This window comes from Podarcis filfolensis (assembly GCF_964270895.1).
Source record: "Podarcis filfolensis genome assembly, chromosome: 8".
NCBI classification, from domain to species: Eukaryota; Metazoa; Chordata; class Lepidosauria; order Squamata; family Lacertidae; genus Podarcis; species Podarcis filfolensis.
The window spans coordinates 6832135-6852450 of NC_139611.1; the positions used below are offsets into that span (position 1 = coordinate 6832135).

The 20316-nt window shown below is 50.0% G+C and overlaps 2 protein-coding genes and 1 long non-coding RNA gene across 3 annotated transcripts in view; 2 read left to right on the forward strand and 1 right to left on the reverse strand.

Annotated features, from left to right (window-relative positions):
* The window catches only part of LOC310769965, a 130243-nt gene that overhangs the window by 64612 nt on the left and 45315 nt on the right, over window positions 1-20316 (forward strand). The window lies entirely within an intron of this gene.
* CKAP2L (cytoskeleton associated protein 2 like) lies at window positions 388-18570 on the forward strand. Its single transcript, XM_083629417.1, has 9 exons — window positions 388-746; window positions 967-1045; window positions 3380-3437; window positions 6568-7647; window positions 10561-10764; window positions 12902-13057; window positions 15693-15753; window positions 17914-18025; window positions 18189-18570. The coding sequence occupies exons 1-9, from the start codon at window positions 659-661 to the stop codon at window positions 18460-18462; spliced, it is 2112 nt and encodes a 703-aa protein (XP_083485543.1). The 5' UTR covers window positions 388-658; the 3' UTR covers window positions 18463-18570.
* LOC310769766 (cytosolic purine 5'-nucleotidase-like) overlaps window positions 18509-20316 on the reverse strand; it is a 44985-nt gene continuing 43177 nt past the window's right edge. The window contains exon 18 of the mRNA XM_083629492.1: window positions 18509-19822. Within this exon, the coding sequence (XP_083485618.1) occupies window positions 19775-19822 (48 nt within the window). The 3' untranslated portion in view covers window positions 18509-19774. The remainder of the gene's footprint in view (window positions 19823-20316) is intronic.

The following is a 20316-nucleotide window of genomic DNA, read 5'->3' on the forward strand; positions in this document are numbered from 1 at the left end:
TACTATACGGACCTTTGTTGGCAAGGTGAGGTCTCTGCTTTTTAAGATGCTGTATAGGTTTGTCATTGCTTTTCTCCCAAGGAGCAGTCGTCTTTTAATTCCGTGACTGCTGTCACCATCTGCAGTGATCATGGAGCCCAAGAAAGAAAACTCTCTCACTGCCTCCTTTCCTCCCCCTTCTATTTGCAAGGAGGTGATCTAGTCTAACCTCCCGCCTGCAATGCAGGAATCACGTGATCCCATGATTGACAAGGGGCTGCCTTCACCCCCCACCCAGGACAAAACCCCTTGCAGTCCCGGCGCTCCTGTTTGAGCACAGGATTTGCGGGGGGGGGGACGGGGAGGGGCTGGACACCCTTTAAAAAGTGGGGCTGGGGAGCCCTGCGCAGCCCCGCCCCCATCATCGAGGCGGGGCCTTTTGCACGTGGGAAAACTCAGCAGGAGAGCGGAGAAGGGGGCGTGGCAAGAGGGAGTTGGCCCTGGGCGTGGCTAAGGCGCGAGGGGCGCGGCCAGGGGAGTGGCCTTTCCCTTTCTGAAAGAACGTCGCCGACTCCGCCCACTCCGCTCTCCCCGGCCAATTGGATAGGCTCCTCCCCGCCCCTCGCGGCCCATTGGTCCCTTTGAACGGGAGCTGCGGGGAAGCGGCTGCTCGAGGGCGATGCCGCGGCCGCCGGCTGTCATGGAGGCGCCTGGGAGCTCGGGAGGGCCGGGGCTGCGGCGCGGAGGAGGACGAAGAGAGGAGATCGGTGAGGGTGCAGGGGTCTCCGGAGCATGTGCAGAGTGCAGGCGCGAACGGGGAAGGGGGTCCAGGAGGAAAGGAAGCTCGGGAAGCGGCCGTTGGGGGGGACTTCTCTGCTGACTCTCCAGAGGGGCTGGGCTTGGGGGGGTCTCCAGGGAATTAGGGGCGCCCGTTTGACTGCGACCCTCTGAGGGCTTTTCCTGTCTCTCTCTCTCTCTTTCCTGCAGCAGCAGCAGTGGAGGAGCGGCGGCAGAAGCTGCAAGAATATTTAGCTGCCAAAGGAAGGCTGAGACCCGCCAACACCAAGTGAGTCTTTGCTTTTGATTTGCTTTTGGAGTTGCTTAAAGGTAATGGGACCCCTGACCATAATAATAATAATAATAATTTATTATTTATACCCCACTCATCTGGCTGGGCTTCTCCAGTCACTCTGGGCGGCTTCCAAAAAAACATTAAAATACTGTAATATATCAAACATTAAAACCTTCCCTAAACAGGGCTGCCTTCATTAGGTCCAGTCGTGACTGACTCCTGGGTTGCGGCGCTCATCTCGCTTTATTGGCCGAGGGAGCCAGCGTATAGCTTCCGGGTCATGTGGCCAGCATGACTAAGCCGCTTCTGGCGAACCAGAGCAGCGCACGGAAACGCCGTTTACCTTCCCGCCGGAGCGGTACCTATTTATCTACTTGCACTTTGAGGTGCTTTCGAACTGCTAGGTTGGCAGGAGCAGGGACTGAGCAACGGGAGCTCACCCCGTCGCGGGGATTCGAACCGCCGACCTTCTGATCAGCAAGTCCTAGGCTCTGCGGTTTAACCCACAGCGCCACCAGCGTCCCTTTCGGAGTTGCTTACATAGCATCAAAACAAGAAAGTCCCTCATCTACCCGCAACTTTACAATCAATCATCATCATCATCACATGGCATGCAAGGGGAAAGGGACAAGGAGGGAAGAGGAAAACTCAGAATGCAGGCACCAAGGTGGCACAGTTTAATGGCAAGGAGTTGCTCCCTGGATCAGGCCCTCCTGTAAACCTAGTGCAATAAGAGAACCTCCTGCTCATAGCTGTCAACTTTCAGATTTGAAAATAAGGAATCAGCAGCCTCGAAAATAAGGGATCAGCAGCCTCACCTGTCCCGGGAACAGTCTATGGGATATCTAACAATCTGGAATAGCAGCGGGAAACAGCGCTGGAATAAGGGAATTTCGCTCAAAAAAGGGAAGGTTGACAGCTATGCTCCTGCTTCCTCTTGGCTCTCCATTGAGGCAGCCTGAGGTGGCAGTTGGAGGAAGAAGGAGCTCTGATGGGGCTGCGAACCCCTGCCTGCCTCAGTGGGCCAGCTGGAAACATGCAAGTGGGGTGCAGGCTTCTGTCAAAGGTTCTCATTCTTCTCCCTTGCAACCAAACAGGCTCTCAGTGCCACTCTGTCCTTTGGGCATTGTGCACCAGCCACACCCAAATCAGCCCCTGGGGTTGACCCCAGAAACAGACCAGGACCCCTTGAGGATGGTGAAGGCCTGCTGGCGTGAGAAAAGGGGTGGGCTTCATCCTGCCCAGTTGCACTTCCTGGGCTCACAACCCTCATTCATTTGTTACATTTATATCCTACCTTTCTCTCCAAGGAGTTCAAGGTGGTATACATAAGTTTTTGGGACGCGGGTGGCGCTGTGGTCTAAACCACAGAGCCTAGGGCTTGCCGATCAGAAGGTCAGCGGTTCGAATCCTCGCGACGGGGTGAGCTCCCGTTGCTCTGTCCCTGCTCCTGCCAACCTAGCAGTTTGAAAGCACGTCAAAGTGCAAGTAGACAAATAGGTACTGCTCTGGCGGGAAGGTAAACAGCGTTTCCGTGCGCTGCTCTGGTTCTCCAGAAGCGGCTTAGTCTTGGTGGCCACATGACCCGGAAGCTGTACGCCGGCTCCCTCGGCCAATAACACTTTAGACAACTGAGCTATCCCAAGTGTGCATGAATTGCAATCTTGGTCACATTTTTTATCCCTTGAAAGTAGAGGGAAGATAGAGGGAACGTTCGTCCATATGTGGTGTAAAAGGGTAAAAGAGTATTGGGCAATGATCCATGATGAATTGAAAAAAAAAATGTTTACTTTCCCCAAAAAACCAAAGTCCTTCCTGTTGGGGAGAATTTAGACTGAAATTCCCAGGTTTCAGAAAAGGTTATTTATGTAATAAATATTTATGGTGGCCCGTGTTTTGTTAGCTGCGAAATGGAAAACAAGTGAGGTCCCAACCCAAGAAGAATGGAAACTTAAGTTGACAGAATATGCGCAGCTTGCAGACTTAACATATAAAATAAGAGAACCAGAAGAACATATGTTTAGAGAAGATTGGAAAACGTTTATTGAATATGTGGGAAATAACTGTACAGCTGAAAACGCTGGAAGCATTAAGATAAATTCAACAGTGTAAATAAGTTTTGATGGATGTAATAATGGGATACTGACTGGCATAGTTTCTGTAAAATATGCAGGGATTTATTATATGTAAAATGAACCATGGGAAGAGAAGAAATGAAGTCATTGATATGTTAAGAATGCAAAAACGAGTCCTTTAAATTGTAAAACGGGGGGGGGGGGATTTTTAAAGAAAGTAAACTATTTTCAAACTTTTCCTTATGCTGCACAGGCCGTACTTGAAGGACAACAGCAGGCAGAAGAACCCAGCTCCCTCCAAAGCACAACCTGTAAGTAGACAAGATCCAGTGAGCCTCTGTATCTAGAGAGCCAGAGTGGTGTAGTGGTTAGATTGCTGGACTGGGATCCAGGAGACCAGGGTTCAAATCAGTTGGCCACCAAGCTCCCTGGGTGACCCAGGGCGGTCACTGCCTCTCAGGTTAATTGAAGGAGAACCATGTACACCACTTTGAGCTCCTTGGAGGAAAAAGTGGAATATAAGTGCAATAAATGAATAATAAATGTATATTCTGACCAATGACATGAAGAGTGTCTGAGATTCTGGATCCTTCTGGGGGCCACCCGTGCTTGGGATTTAGATCCAGTCCCTTTTACCAGGGTAATCTCTCTTTTCCTCACAATAGCTGGTGTGAGCTGGCAAGCTCTCTTGGCAGTGGAGCCCAAGACCACTCAGAAGGTGGCAACTTGTGTTGGAGGAAAACCTTGCTGTTCAAACCTCCTGTCACAGGAAGAAGGGAGGCATCCTCTGGTCTCCAGTTCCGACAAATACCGTATTTTTCGCTCTATAAGACGCACCAGACCACAAGACGCACCTAGTTTTTGGAGGAGGAAAACAAGAAAAAAAATATTCTGAATCTCAGAAGCCAGAACAGCAAGAGGGATCGCTACGCAGTGAAAGCAGCAATCCCTCTTGCTGTTCTGGCTTCTGGGATAGCTGCGCAGCCTGCATTCACTCCATAAGATGCACACACATTTCCCCTTCCTTTTTAGGAGGGAAAAAGTGAGTCTTATAGAGCAAAAAATACGGTATATAGCGTGTCATCCTCATTCTTTCTCTTCTCTGGAGCCGTACAAATTTGGTGACCGTTACTGAATTATCTCTATATTTGTTTACATCGCACTGTTTCCCCAGAATGGCACTCAAGGTGGCTTGCACAAATTGAAACAACACAGACAAAATACAGGATGCTAAAAACATTTTTTTAAAAAAGTTTAAAAGTAGGTAAATTCAACTGGATTTGTTCTTTATATTACAGTCATACCTCAGGTTGAATGTGCTTCAGGTTGAGTGCTTTCAGGTTGCGCTCCGCGGCAACCCAGAAGTAACGAAGTGCGTTACTTCCGGGTTTCACTGCTTGCGCATGCGCAGACGCTCAAAATGACATCACACACATTCTATGCAGGATGCGAACGGGGCTCTGGACGGATCCCGTTCACATCCCGAGGTACCACTGTATTTTAATTCTATTAAAATACAGATACTGTAATAAAAAACTGCACAACCCTATTTAAAGCTCTTTCTTTTAAAAAAAACCAGTCAGGTCCTACAGGCCTGTCAGAATAAAACAGTCTTCACCTGCTGGCAGAAGGAAAGCAAGGAGGAAGGTAATCTAGAGTCATTAGGGAGGGAGTTCCAATGGCCCTCTCCCACATCCTGAAGCATGCGCGTGAGGGTGGTGGGGTGGAAAAAAGCCTCCCCCAAAGATCTCATGCACTTAATGCATTCTCAGACCATGTTTTCTGCAAGGCACTCTGCACATGCTTTTGTTGTTGTTGTCGTTTAGTCGTTTAGTCGTGTCCGACTCTTCGTGACCCCATGGACCAGAGCACACCAGGCACTCCTGTCTTCCACTGCCTCCCGCAGTTTGGTCAGACTCATGCTGGTAGCTTCCAGAACACTGTCCAACCATCTCGTCCTCTGTCGTCCCCTTCTCCTCCATCTTTCCCAACATCAGGGTCTTTTCCAGGGAGTCTTCTCTTCTCATGAGGTGGCCAAAGTATTGGAGCCTCAGCTTCAGGATCTGTCCTTCCAGGGAGCACTCAGGGCTGATTTCCTTCAGAATGGAGAGGTTTGATCTTCTTGCAGTCCACGGGACTCTCAAGAGTCTCCTCCAGCACCACAATTCAAAAGCATCAATTCTCTGGCAATCAGCCTTCTTTATGGTCTAGCTCTCACTTCCATACATCACTACTGGGAAAACCATAGCTTTAACTCTACCGGCAAGCCACTCCAGTATCCCTGCCAAGAAAACACCATGGACAAAGACAACAGGCACATGCTTTTAGTTTCCCCAAATTCAAACAAGTAACATGTCAGATTCACTGTTGTTTTTATGTGAAAGTGCAATATTTCTCATCCTTCCTTCCCCCCACCCTTTTCTCTGCTGTCTAAAAACTCTTTCCCCAAATGCTCCTGTCTTTCTATACATTGACTTACTCAGCTTAAAGGTATTTCTCTAAGATTTCTCACTAAAATTGTCCTCATGCGATGATTGCGTGGGCATTAAGCTATCCCTTGATTATGTCACAATGTTCTGTTAAAGCAAATCTGTCCATAGAGTTCATTATATATATATTTTTAAAAACTCCTTCAAAATAGCTGAACAGACATGGCACTTTTCAAGCTAAGTTGAGATCTGAATAGTGGCAGGAAAGGCTGCCTGCTTTGCTGGGTTCACAGGACCAGATTAAGAGGCACTTGCAGAGCATCAGATGAAATTGTCCAAGGTCTCCATGCTATTATTATTTTTATTTATCTATAAAAATAGATGTATACTGCTAAATCATAAATATATACAGTGGTACCTTGGTTCTCGAACGTAATCCATTCTGGAAGACCGTTTGAATTCCGAAACGTTCAAAAACTAAGATGCAAAGGGCTGGCTGCAAATGCAATTAAGAAAATTGAAAAACACAGAGCAGAAGCCATTCGACTTCCGAGGTGCATTAAAAAACGGAAGCGTTTACTTCTGGGTTTTCGGTGTTCGGGTTCCGAAACGTTTGACAACGGAGACTTTTGAGAACCGAGGTACCACTGTATACTCTGTGTGTGTGTGTGCTTTGCAGCAATAAAAACAATAAAAGCATAAGAAAGTTAAAATTGGACATCAGTTAACCATTGTGGAAGAATTCATTCTTAGTTGCCTGCATAGGTCTGACGGAATAGAATGCTTTTCAGCAGGTGCTTAAAAGTTGGCACAGAAGCTGAATCTAGTGGCAGAGAGTTCCACAGGATGGGAACAAAGGCACTAAAGGCAATTGAATTTTTTTGTTTGTTCAAAGGCTTGTACTATTTTTCTAATTCTGTTTTATATAAAATGCCCTGAAAGCTCTATTTGTGAAAAATTGATTTAAAGAGTTTCTCAAATAATTTCACCGTATTATTTTCTCCATTTCCAGACTGTCGGATCCCGGAAAAACGTTGCCCCAAGCACAGCCAAAAGTGCATCGACCAGGGAGGCAAAGGGGTCGGGACCTGCTAGCAAAGTCCTTCCAGATAAGCCTTCCAGGGCTCTCGTGCATCGGGAGCCAAACAATGCACCCACACAACTTCCAAGGAAGTGGGGGCCCATACTTCCTCTCCCCTCAAAGCCCCCTGCTAGAAAACACCCTGAGAAGCTGGTCAGGGGGAGCTCATCCGCTGGACATCGCTTAAGCAGGACGAGAGAACTTGGAAAGCAGGAATTGGCCACAGCATCCAGGACGTCAAAAGTCCTTTCAGACTCAAGCAGTTTAGAGCGGGATAAAGAGAACTCCGGGCTGAATCATGTTCGGCAGCCTCAGAAGAGAGAGATGTCTCGCTTCAGCCTCCAAGCGAAATCCCAAGCTGGCTCAAAACCGCCCGTGAAGAACGGCAAGCAAGCTGTGGGGAACGGCACCCTTTCGAAAAACCACAGGGCTGCTGCGGCACAGGTTAAGCCCAGAGCACCCTTCGGGGGTCCTCAGAGGCAAGTCCACAGCATCTCAGTGGTGCGGACTTCACCACCCCGTGGACGGCCCTCAGCTGTTTCTAGGCCAGGAGTCCGAAGCCAAAATCCCAGATTAATAAAGCAGCCTGTGGTGATTCCACAGGCCGCTGGTCCGCCTGTCCCTGGAGGGTCTCTGGCTGGGAGGGAAGGAACAGTGTCATCCTCATCCCTGGGCATCCTTCAGAGGGGTCGGTCCAGGCCGCAGGCTGGTGCTCTGCAGGAGAGACCGCTGCCCGGTCGCCACGGGGCTTTGCAGAGGAAACGGAAGGCCACTCCGGAGAGATGTCGTTCAGCGGCGCCTGGTGGCGCCAAGCAGAACAGAAGCCCAGCAGGGAGGAACGCGGGCAGCAAGAAGTTCAAGCAAGCGCCCAGGACTCCCGAGCCACAATCCAGGCACAGAGCCTCGGAGCAGGGTTCTGGAGGACGCGGTAGAGGCACACCCAGAGAAAAGCAGCCGGCGAGGGAGACAGGCCAAGAGCCCAAGACCCCAGGCACTCGGGATCGGAGGCAAGTTGAACTCAGAGCGGGCTGCATTCACTCATTCCATCTGGGCTGAGGCTGCTCTGAGCAGCGACTAGCAAGGGTGCATTGTGGGGGTCTGGGCTGATAAAGTGCCCCTTCTTGGGTTTGCCCCTAGAATGTTTGGGCTCTTGTTCACAACAGATCAGAGAAGTAGGTGCCCGTGTGGCTATTGCACCCACTTCAATTATTCATTTATAGAAATTAATAATAATAATAATAATAATTTTTACTTATACCCCGCCCTCCCCAGCCAAGGCCGGGCTCAGGGCGGCTAACAAGCAATAATAAAAACAAGCTGAATGAATACAACTTAAAAACAAGATTAAAATACAACATTAAAATATTGAAACATTAAAATATTAAAATGCAGCCTCATCACAGGAGGAGGAAGGAAAACGAAAAACATCAGAGCAGCGTACAGCAATAAATGCATAAAACTATGCCATAAAACTGTACAGTTGTACTTTGGATCCCAAAGGCCCTGGAACTTGGATGTTTTGCTTCCCGAACGCCGCAAACCCAGAAGTGATTGTTCCGGTTTGCAAACGTTATTTCAGAACCCGAACATCTGACGGGGCTTCCGCGGCTTCCGATTGGCTGCAGGAACTTCCTGCAGCCAATCAGAAGCCGCGATTTGGTTTTGGCAGTCGAACCGACTTCCGGAACAGATTCTGTTCAAGTTCCAAGGTGCAACTGTATAAAGAAGTTTAGAACACACATTGATTAACCATTGTGGGATGGTGTATTCTTAATTGTCTGCACAGGCAGGCATTTAAAGTTTGGCACAGAGGTTGCCCGCTGAATCTCTAGTGGCAGAGAGTTCCATAGGACTGGACTGATGCCACTATCATGTTCCATCTGTCTGTCTTTCCTGTGTGGGGAATGGGGTCTAGGCGTGTCCCTCAAGGGTGGGCCAGCGCACGGCCAAACTGCTGCCTCTATCCCTCATGCACCTGTGTGTTTTAATGTGCAGAGGAACCCCTAGATCTTTATTCAGCCGAGGTGCTCAATATCTCCACCAGGTTCTGCTGATGGACTAATAGGAGATTCAAGATTACAGTGCGGAAAAGGCACACTAATGTGCCTCCTTGTGGGCGAATCTGCTTGCAGATAGACCTTCCACACTTGGGACATCGTTTCCATGTGTTACTTTGTGTGCATGAGGAGCCACCCTCATGGGAATGATGAGCTGTGATTCCTGCATTGTGGCGGGTCAGGCTAGATGGCCCTTTGTGTCCCCTCCAGCTCTGCAGTTCTATGAATACTGAAGGCATGTAGAAAGCAACCCCAAACAAAGGAGGAACAAGGAAGAAGAAAAGTGATAGGCCTGCAAGGGGTCATAGATGACCCCAATTTTGCTCTGGCCTCTAACTATTAATTGGACCTCCTTGGCCATGGGTAGGCAAACTAAGGCCAGGGGGGCGGATGCGGCCCAATTGCCTTCTAAATCCAGCCCGCGGACGGTCCGGGAATCAGTGTGTTTTTACAAGAGTAGAATGTGTCCTTTTAATTAAAATGCATCTCTGGGTTGTTTGCGGGGCATAGGAATTCGTTCATTATTATTTTTCAAAATAGAGTCCGGCCCACCACATAGTCTGAGGGACAGTGGACCGGCCCCCTGCTGAAAAAGATTGCTGACCCCTGTTCTTGGCCATGGGTAAGCAAACTAAGGCCCAGGGGGCTGGATCCGGCTCAATCGCCTTCTTATTCCAGCCTGCGGACGGTCCAGGAATCTGCATGTTTTTACATGAGTCGAATGTGTCCTTTTATTTAAAATGCATCTCTGGGTTATTTGTGGGGCCTGCCTGGTGTTTTTACATGAGTAGAATGTGTGCTTTTATTTAAAATGCATCTCTGGGTTATTTGTGGGGCATAGGAATTCCCCCCCCCCTTCAAAATATAGTCCGGCCCCCCACAAGGTCGGAGGGACAGTGGACTGGCCCCCTGCTGAAAAAGTTTCCTGACCCCTGTCCTTGGCCGTCCTATTGCCCACAAAGCCACAGAGGCTCTGATCAAGACCAGGCTTTTCACTGTAGCCTGGGAGTTGCGTCAACAGTGGTAGTGAGGGACACCAACTCAGACAGCTTTGAAAGAGGATTAGACAAATTCATGGAGGGGGAGAGGGCTTTTTCCAGCTGCCTTACCCCACCCTTCAGCTCTAGGAGACCATGACTTTGAGAGCAGAAGCAGCAGCTGGGAAGAGAGAAGGGATAAATTTATATATATAAAAAAAATTCATAAGTTGTGTCTCCTCGTTTCTCAATTTGATCCTTTTACGTGGTTTGGTATGTTTTGTGGGATTTTATGCATTGTAAATTGCTGCCGCTTTTACTGATTATACTTTTGCAATTCTTTATTGTTAAGTGTGAACTATTTAATTATTATCTGCTGGCATTTAATTTTACTGTTTACAGTGGTACCTCGGGTTACATACGCTTCAGGTTACATACGCTTCAGGTTACAGACTCTGCTAACCCAGAAATAGTGCTTCAGGTTAAGAACTTTGCTTCAGGATGAGAACAGAAATCGTGCGGCGGCAGTGGGAGGCCCCATTAGCTAAAGTGGTGCTTCAGGTTAAGAACAGTTTCAGGTTAAGAACAGACCTCCGGAACGAATTAAGTACTTAACCCAAGGTACCACTGTACTGTTATATTTTAATGCCTTATTGAATATGTCTTCATTAGATATGTTGTTCTGGCATTTTTGTATTGGGTCAGATTGTGTTTAGGCGTGTGATCTCTGCTGTCTGTCTTGTTGCTCCTTCAGCTTGCAAACCGCCTCGTTTGTAGCAATACAGAAAGGCGGTGGACAAATTAAAAGTGAAATGAAAGTGGCGGCTGATCCGGCCGGCCTGTCTTCGGTTCTGACGTCGTCTGACCTCTCCTTGCTCTCCCTTAGGAAGCAGCTAGAGGAGTGGTTGGCATCCAAGGGGAAACAATACAAGCGGCCCCCGATGACCTTCCCCGTTAAAAGGCGGCCCCCGCCCAAGGAGAAGGAGGCCCTGGACCGCTCCTTCTGGGACTGCATGGAGGAAGAGATGGAGCAGCAAAAGGTGGCACAGCAAATCGCCAGCACCTTGGCAGAGTGCATGAAGTTGGCAGACGAGGTGAGCTTTGGGTCTTCCATCTAGTCTGGAAAGTTGCCCGGAAGCTTCATCCTTCGATGGGGCAGAAAGTGCAGGCCTGGTTGGTTAGATCAGTGTTTTTCAACCTTTTTTGGGCAAAAGGCACACTTGTTTCATGAAAAAAATCACGAGGCACACCACCATTAGAAAATGTTAAAAAGTTTAACTCTGTGCCTATATTGACTATATATAAAGTAATTCTCTTGAATAGGAATCAAATAAACACAAAGAAAGTATTTTATAATTACTTTATTATGAAATAGTAAGTAAACAGAAATATGAAAAATTATAAAATACTTTATTCAGTGCGCAACCTGGGCCTGTTTGGCTGAACACAAAGCTGATATTTTGGCTGGAATCGAAGAAAGACACACACGTAGCTCTTTGTCAACAGCTCTCAGTCTCTCTCTGTATTTAGTTTTTATAGCAATCATGCTTGAAAAGCTCATCTCACACAGATATGTAGTGGAAAACGGGAGCAATGTCAAAATAGCTTTGTTTGCCAGAAGGGGGAACTCCTTGGCAGTATCCAACCAAAAACTGTCCAAAGGTAGATCAGCAAATCTTAGCTTGAAACCACGATTTTGTCTCAGTTCAGTTAGTTCCTCCTGCTCCTGTAAAGTCATGTCCTTTCCACCAACTGATGCTGAGCTATAAGGGTCCCTAACCCAGTCAAGGCATTCAGTGGAGACTGAGGAGAAATAAAATGACAACTTCTCCGGTCCTCCTGGTGACTCGAGTCGCAACGTCGTCTTCTCTCCGCTGCTGCGCACACTGTGCTCGGGCGGGAAGGAAGTCGGGAGATGATGTCCTCCTGTGATAGGTCCAGGCTGGAGTCAGAAAAGTGGAGGGTGTCCCCCTGAGGAGCGCCAATCGGCGCCCCTGCTGGCCGAGGGTGGGGTCAAAAACCCCACCCCACCCCCATACCCAGGACACAGTCCGGCGCCCGCCTAGTGGGCGAAAATTTGAAATATTTTTTTTTAAAAAAATCTTTCGACTTTTTCAATTTTTCCCACGGCACACCAGGCAACATCTCGCGGCACACTAGTGTGCCTCGGAACAGTGGTTGAAAAACACTGGGTTAGACTGATCAATAAATATTCACTGTGTGGCTTAAAAGCAGAACTGTTTACAAAATAAAACACGCAATCATTAAAATCCACAAGGAATGATAAAAGCAGGGAGAAAAAGCTGCCATGCCGCACCAAGGCAGCCTCAATATTGTTTTTCTTTCCTTTGAAACTATCCTTTCCCCCCCCCCCCAACCTGCCGGGAGCAGAGTTTTTCCACAATTAAGCAGGATATAAATGAAATAAGGAAGTCAATCAGGTTTTTACTGTTTGTGGCCCTTGGCCCATTGCGTTGTAACTCTCAAGAAACAAACTGGGCAGTCCAAGAGTCAGTTGAAACAGAGATGTTTTCAGAAATGCCCGTTGTCCAACATCAAAGGGAAAGTTCCCTAAATCATTTAGATCGGGGGGGGGGGGCGGATCTGAATTGAGCCTGTGGAACTCCCTGACGCTTTGCAGACCAAAGCGGGGAATGTCAGGCCTGACGGGCAGCGAGTTCAAGCCCATTTTCTATGGGGAAGTCAGAATTCAGGACCCATGTGCATTTATTATTATTAGAGCTGTTTGACAGTGGAACAGACCATCTTGGAAAGTGGCTGACTCCTTCACTGGAGGTTTTTAAAGGGAGGTCGGGTGACTTAAGGTTCAAGAGGCAGGTAACAATTAAAACACAAAATTACACCAAAAACAAAACAAAAAAAAACAATTTAAAAGAACTCAAAATTACAGAAATACGGAGGGTCCTAAAATATACGTCTCCAGGGTCAAGAGGGACTGGGTTTTTTACGCCTCATTTTCTTGGCAGGCTCTGTAATGTCTGGAGGTACAGGAATGCCCGCCCAGTTTTCTGTCTTTGGTGCCAGCGACTTTGCCATCTGCAGGTTCTATCCTCAAGCACCGGGGCAAAAGGAAAACAAAAACCAATTTTGCACAAGCACACCCTTAAGGTTGGGCTAGCACTGCCCAGTGGAAACAGTCTGCCTACAGAGCGAGCCCAAAGTGTTCCTCATCTGCCGGCCTCCTTCTGACTCCGTTCTGTTTCCCTCCAGGGGGTTCCTTCGGAAGAGCTCCTGGCCATGCTGTCCCGCATCCCAGAGGCAGAGAAGTTTGCCCGGTTCTGGGCCTGCAAGGCGAAGCTGTTGGCCCGCCAAGGCCCGTTGGATGCAGCCGGGCTGTACCGTGCTGCTGCTTGCGCTGGAGCTGTGGTGGGTGGAATCTCCTCACTCTCGGCCTCTCGTCCGCTGTGTCTGCGGCACAGAGGCAGAGGCAGTGTGGTGTAGTGGTTAGAGTGCTGGGCCAGCACCTGGGAGGCCAGGGTTCAAAATGGTCAGACCCATGGAGGCCCAAAGGAGCTTTTCCCCTAGCAAGGACATGCCAGGAGGGGTGGGGAGGTGCAGGGCTCCCCGACAAAGGAAAAGCCCTATGCCAGCCTCCTGCCTCCCTAACTGTCTGGCCTTGAGCTTCCTGAACCCCAAAGCGGGGTGCCTTTGCCCATCCCACCTGGGCCGAGAATGCTCGAAGCATCAAGAGGTGCCCCCAGAACGTGGGGCGCACGCCCAGTAAGGAGCCATTTCTTGCTGTGGGCTCTTGTTCACATCAGATCACGGGGGCTGGGCTTTCCTAGATGACCCTTGGATGTCCCTACAAGTCTATGATTCTCTGGGGGCTGCTGGAAGACCTGTGTGCCCACAGGCAGGGGAGGAGGTTGAAATTGGCTGTGGTCCCCCCACCTCTGCTATAAAGGACCATCCGTCCTGGGGTGGAGCTGTTAAGCAGCCAGTCCTGTGTAATCTCCCTTGCAGGGGCCGCCAGCTCTGTGCCCCCACCATGTGCGTCTCTCCCCCTGCCCCCCAAACAACTGTAGCAAAAGGATGTTTGTGCATGAAACCTGCTCCCTCGAAAGGCAAGTGGATATACCAGGGGTCGGCAATCTGCGGCTCCGGGGCCGCATGTGGCTCTTTTACACCTTTGCCGCAGCTCCGGGGCAGATACTAGCGAGGGGAGGAGGCGCATTGTGCGCCCCGACACTCCCCACTGTGGCGGGCGCTGTACTGGCTGTGACGTCGCATGGGGGCGGTGCGTGCGTTAGTCACGCACCGTCCCGACTTCACCTTCCTGCCCGCCTGCCCACTACATTGTAAGGGGCATGTACGCTGGTCACTGTTTTGAAGGGGAGTGAAGAACACACACACGAAAAAAGGTAACTTGTCAATTTAACTTTTATTTCTATGAGGAGGAGTAATTCTGAGGGGTCAAACAAAGAAATAATAAAAAAGTGACAAAAAAGTTATTTTTATAATGACGAGTTTTGCGGCTCCCAGTTTTTTTTCTTTGGAAACGGGTCCAAGTGGCTCTTTTTGTCTTAAAGGTTGCAGACCCCTGGGATATACCGTATTTTTTCCTCTGTAAGACTCACTTTTTCCCTCCTAAAAAGTAAGGGGAAATGTGTGTGCGTCTTATGGAGTGAATGCAGGCTGTGCAGCTATCCCAGAAGCCAGAACAGCAAGAGGGATTGCTGCTTTCACTGCACAGCGATCCCTCTTGCTGTTCTGGCTTCTGAGATTCAGAATATATTTTTTCTTGTTTTCCTCCTCCAAAAACTAGGTGCGTCTTGTGGTCTGGTGCGTCTTATAGAGTGAAAAATACGGTATTTTTAGCGGAGGTGGAGGATCATTTAGCTGGGATTCCTGCATTGCAGGGGGTTGGACTAGATGACTCCTTGGGGGCCCTTGCAACTCTATGATTCTGAGAAATCCTGCAGGCAGCACTCTGAGGCCTGATGTGGGGGTCAGGTGGGATTGCTCTGAGGAATTATGAAAAATGAAGCAAGCCATTGTGTCAGCGATGAAGGCATTGCGTTGAGAGGGTTTGAGTCATTGACAATAGTTTCTGATCAAATCCCATAAGCCTCTGCATCTCTGCCCATCTTCTCTATTGTCCATTTTCTACGCCTGACAGGCACGTAAAGCATTCTAAAACACAGACTGGTTGCTTCACCAGGCATCCTGAGCCATAAAGATAGTGGGTTACTTTGATGTAGCTTTTGTTAATCTTTAGGTAGACGCAGGTGGCGCTGTGGGTTAAACCACAGCCTCTTGGGCTTGCCTATCAGAAGGTCGGGGGTTCGAATCCCTGCCACGGGGTGAGCTCCCGTTGTTCGGTCCCTGATCCTGCCCACCTAGCAGTTCGAAAGCACATCAAAGTGCAAGTAGATAAATAGGTACCACTCCGGAGGGAAGGTAAATGGCGTTTCCATGCGCTGCTCTGGTTCGCCAGAAGGGGCTTAGTCATGCTAGCCACATGATCCGGAAGCTGTACGCCGGCTCCCTCGGCTAATAAAGCGAGATGAGCGCCACAACCCCAGAGTCGGTCACAACTGGACCTAATGGTCAGGGGTCCCTTTACCTTTAGGTAGGATAAAGTGATAAAGATGCCTAATCTTTCCTTGCCATCCTTCCTCTCCTGTTTACTGCTTGTTTATGACCTCCAGGGTTGCTGAATGCATTCCTCCTTTAGTCCTGTTTTATTTACCCCAGAATGTATGCATGCTCAAATTAGCTCTTTGTAGTTTTAACTTTAACTTTGTCCCCACGTGGGATTTTTTGAAATGCTCAAGGAAATCTGATTGGTTCTTACGAACATTGTGTAAAGGGTTCTTTGGTTAATAAAACGACCTGGGCCAGGGGGTGGATGGAATTATTATTGGCACTTCTTCCCAGAGTCTTGCTGGTCAAGCCTGGTGTGTATTTTATTAATCAGAGTCCAATCCTTCCTTACTTTGGGAACGCAACAGCCTGCTCTGGTCACTCAGTGATGGACTTCCTTTTGCTCTCATTCCAGCCACTACGAGAGTTGAGAGATGCCCTTGTTGACACTCTGAAGTGTTCCAGTCAAGCCTGGGGTAAGCAATGGATCAGGCCAAGGCCCCATCTGGTCCCAGCATCCTCTTTTCACAGTGGCCAGCCAGATGCCTTTGGGAACCCGCAAGCAGGATTCAAATCCAAGAACCCTCTCCCCTCCTGTGGTTTCCAGCTGCTGAAATTCAGAAGCACTGCTGCCTCCAGCTGTGGAGGACAGAGCATAGCCATCATCGCTGGCTGGGCTGGGCTTCGGGCCTGCCAGCCAAACTCTGTGCCCCCCCCCAAAAAAAACGACACACACGAAAGAGTGAAGAGAGGGCAGCGTCTCCTCCCCTGCGTAGAACACAGTGGTACCTTTGGTTGCGAACAGGATCCGTTCCAGAGCCCCATTTGCAACCTGAGCAGAACACAACCTGTGTCTGCGCTGGTCGCGATTCGCCGCTTCTGCGCATGCACATGACAGCATTTTGAGCATCTGCACATGCGCCAGCGGCAAAACCTGGAAGTAACCCGTTCCGTTACTTCCGGGTCACCGCGGGACGTATCCTGAAAGAGCATAACCTGAACCGAACGTAACAAGTATGACTGTACCTTACTGCTGCTTTAAGGCCAGTGCCTAGCGAATTGTAAACAAAATGATTTTTTCAGTTTCCTCATTGGAAGTTAATGTTGTATCTCTGCATCTGGGAATATACACAGGCGGCCTTTTGCAGACAATGCCCAAAGCAAGCCCTGCATCCCTCTCTCAGTTCTGCAGGCAATGCTCCTGGTTTTTCCAGATGGGATTGGGCTAAGCATTCTTGGGTCCCAGTCAAAGCTCCCATTTTCTGGCCCCCTTGTGTCAAAACCTTCCTGCGAGGAAGCGATGTTCCTTTGCTTCTTGCCAAAGCTTTCTTAGAGCTCAGGACCATTCCCTGAAAGAGTGTGTCCCAGGTTGGGCCTAGTATTTGCAAGGAACTGTGCACCTCCAAATCCAACACAGTGGATCTCTTGACCCCGTCCTCGATCCCCAAAGTGGCCATGGACTGTTTGATTAATGCCCTGCTTTCCTTCAGCAGAGGCGGCTCCCTGTTCTTCAGTTTTTTTAAGCATTGCTCATCGAGAAGGCTGTGTCCTTTTTTCTTTTTACCCGATTGCAATTTTTGCATTTATAAGTCTACGTTCAGTTTATATTTTGTTTCTCTTGTGTCTTAATGCGCCGTAGCTCACTCTGCGTGTCCAAATGCAGCCCTGCAGGGAGAGAACTTTGGACCTGGAAGGATGGGAGCGGGCAGGGAGGGGTAACGCTGGAGAATCTCAGCACCGTTTGAATCTTGTTGGGCCTGAGAGCGCTGGGGTTGCCTCCCTGGCAGCATGGCTGGGTAGGCAGGAGGCGGGAGCAGGGCAGGACCATAGCTGTCAACTTACAGATTTGAAAATAAGGGACCAGCAGCCTCGAAAATAAGGGACCAGCAGCCAAAATAAGGAATTTTCTGGGCACAGGTATGTTCAACTTCTGAGCCCCTCCGAGCCAAAGGCAGAAAGCCCAGCCAGCAGCCAAACGAAGCCTCAAGCGGTGGTTCCCACAGTGCAGCAACCCGGCAAAGGGGATGCAGCAAGGAAAACCACCGGCACCTCTCCGCTGGGAAGCGCTGAGCAAAGGCGAGTTCCCAGGCAACGTGGCCAATTTGATCGGCACAAGGCATGCAAGCTCCACCCCCCCAGTCGTTCTTAGACTCCTTATTGGGTGAGCAACGCAGCCAAGCAACACAGTTGGAGCCTCCCTCCTCCCTGGCCGGCAGGCAGGGAGGGAGAGGAGCTGCTTCCTTTGAAACCTGGGAAATTTAAGGGACATCAACAATAAGGGACAGCAGCGGGACACGGCGCTGAGATAAGGGACTTTCCTGCCAAATAAGGGACGCTTGACAGCTATGGGCAGGACCCTCTGGAGCCAGCTTGAAAGAAAGATGCCCCACTTGCTGTCGGTTGCCAACTGTCGCAATGGGCTCTCTGGGCGACTGCCTGCCCCTGGAAGCAGGATGGTCTTCTGCATGGGGACATGGAGCAGTTTCTGCAAAACCAAAGCGGGTTTGCCGTTCTTTCCCTTGCCAGCAAGGCCCCTCCAGGCTGCTCTGGGCAAAGGCAGGCCCAGCTCAGGGCTCTTCCTCTTCAGCTATTGCCTCTCCTTCAATGGCTTCTCTCACTCTCTTCTCCCCCAACAGCAACCCCTGCTGAACCCCGACTTCCCGGCAAGGAGCAGGCGCAGAGCAACGGGCAAGGACCAGCTTGCCAGCCTCTTTCGGCAATCAAGCTTCAAGTGGCATCGCTGCCCAGGTAAGGGGTGGGCCTTAGCTCTGTCTTTTTCAACTCTACCCTATCCTTTCTGAGGTGAGGCAACCAGGAAAGGAAGGAAAAGATGGCGGAGCAGGCCAGGGCAGCTGGCCGCCTTGTGGTTCTGAGGGGGCTCTATGATTCCATGCCCTCTGTCCCTTCCCAGAGCCAAGGAGCCGAGTGCGAGGCCAAGCCTGAAGCTCTTGACCCCCGTGCGGCGGTCCCTGCGGATCGAGCAGGCGTCTGCTCGCTACCCACAGATGCTGAGGGACCACAACCCCGTCGTGTCCTGCCTGGACGAAATCATGGACGCGGAGGACGGCTGTCGCTTCATCTTCCGCAAGAACGAAGCTTTGCCAGAGACGGTGGAGGGCTTTCTGCCACGGACCTCGGCGCCAGCCTCCCCAGACCCACCCCTGCGCAGGCCCCTGTTCTGTTAGAGCTGCATCAGCGGACTGGAAATGTGGGGGTCATAGCATGGGACCCTTTTCAGAATATATATATATGCATCTTTATTCTTAAAATGATTAAAAAAAAAAGAAAACAACCTTTTTGACAACACGGGTGGCTTTAGGAAGCGGCAAGAATTGGGGGGGGGGTCCCTCATCTCTCCCAGCTGGATTTCTCTCTGAGCAAAAGGAATTCGGGGGGGGGGGAGCCTCTGCCTGCCATTTTGTGGGCACTGGCAGGGAAGGGTCCTCCCCATATTCTGGGTGTGGAATGGGTTTTTCAGAGTGGGGTGGGGGCCTGGCGTCCTGGGCTTGGCGCCGCCGGGCCTCACCCTAAACGAAGTCCAAGTCTTGGGTGCCAGGTGCCCATGAACAGGAAGCCCCTTGGCGGTGGCATTTGTGTGGATTTTCTGGGAGCTGCAAGCAGATTGTTAGCTCTTCCGCGTTTCTCGCAAGAGAGGGCATTGTGGCAAAGGAGGTCTCAGGGCTCCCCTTGGACCTGGCGTGGGGAGTTTCTAAACTCCTTTATGGGGCTGCTTCTGGCTTCTCAGCAAGACACTCGAATCCGCTCCATTGCAAGCCATCCTCACTGAACGGCCACCGTGCCCCAAATGCTGCCCCCTTCTCCCTCGGACAGTCTCTTCCTTTGGGAGGTGCTTGTGCTCGAGGGACAGCTGAGGGCTTTGTCTGGGTTGCCAGTGCTCAGCGACGAGGCCACAGCTGTTCCTGTCAAAGCACAGAGCCACAGCCCCCTACATTTGTGGCAACTGCATTGACCTCCCTCAGTGCCCAGGCAGAAGAGGGGCTTGGGTTTTCTCCAGCGCCACCAGAGAGCCTCTCCTTTGCCGTAAGCATCTCCCGATTTCTTCCCAGGACTTCTTGAGTCTTTGGAAGAGCAGGACAGCCTAGTGGTTGGAGCCTTGAGGGAAGGGGCTTCCCTCCAGCACAGTGGCAGAGGGTCACGCTGGATTGCTTCCTTAAATACTTGACCCCACAACCACAGCGGTGCTCGGGTGTAGGAAGGGATCTCAAAAGCCCTTGGGGGAGGTGGTTGAAACCAGCAGCCATAAGGAGCTCCGCTGGGGCGGCTCTAGAAAGCAGCCTTGGGGTAAGCTTCCCGGAAGAACCTCCCAGAGCCACCCCCTGAGAAGCTGAGCAGAAGCCCTTTGGCTCTCTTTGGAATTGGGAGCGTCACAGGGAAGGGTCTGGGGCGGACCTCTCCTCCCCCCCACCCCTCTCTTAGCAGCTTAAGGCGTTCGTTCCACTCAAGATTTTCCTTCTGCATCCTCCGTTGGGGTCTGGCTCAGTCATGCTCATCGTCAGTGTCTTCCTGGGAAGCGCTGTGCAGCTTCTACGGGACAGGGAAACAGTGGTACAGCGTTCAGAGAGGCCCCTAAGCTGCTCTTTTGCAGCAGTTAAAGTGTTGCTTGCTAAACACTTAAGCAGCTTCTTTCCTGGACTCAAATCTAGTTGCATGAAGTGTAACCCTCAGGCAGTGGGGGGAGGATGATGATGATGATGATGATAATAATAATAATAATAATAATAATAATAATAATAATAATAATAATAAATTTATTGATACCTATCTGGCTGGGTTTCCCCAGCCACTCTGGGCGGCTCCCAACAGAATATTAAAAATAGAATCAAACATTAAAAACTTCCCTAAACAGGGCTGCCTTCAGATGTCTTCTAAAAGTCAGATACAGTGGTACCTCGGGTTACATACGCTTCAAGTTACAGACGCTTCAGGTTACAGACTCCGCTAACCCAGAAATAGTACCTCGGGTAAAGAACTTTGCTTCAGGATGAGAACAGAAAGGGCGCGGCAGTGGCACAGCAACA

Coding starts and splice junctions, on each gene's coding strand:
- CKAP2L (XM_083629417.1), top strand. CDS start 659: ATGCCGCGGCCGCCGGCTGTCATGGAGGCGCCTGGGAGCTCGGGAGGG. Junction 10,765..12,901: donor GCATGAAGTTGGCAGACGAG/GTGAGCTTTGGG, acceptor GTTTCCCTCCAG/GGGGTTCCTTCGGAAGAGCT. Junction 18,026..18,188: donor CAAGTGGCATCGCTGCCCAG/GTAAGGGGTGGG, acceptor GTCCCTTCCCAG/AGCCAAGGAGCCGAGTGCGA.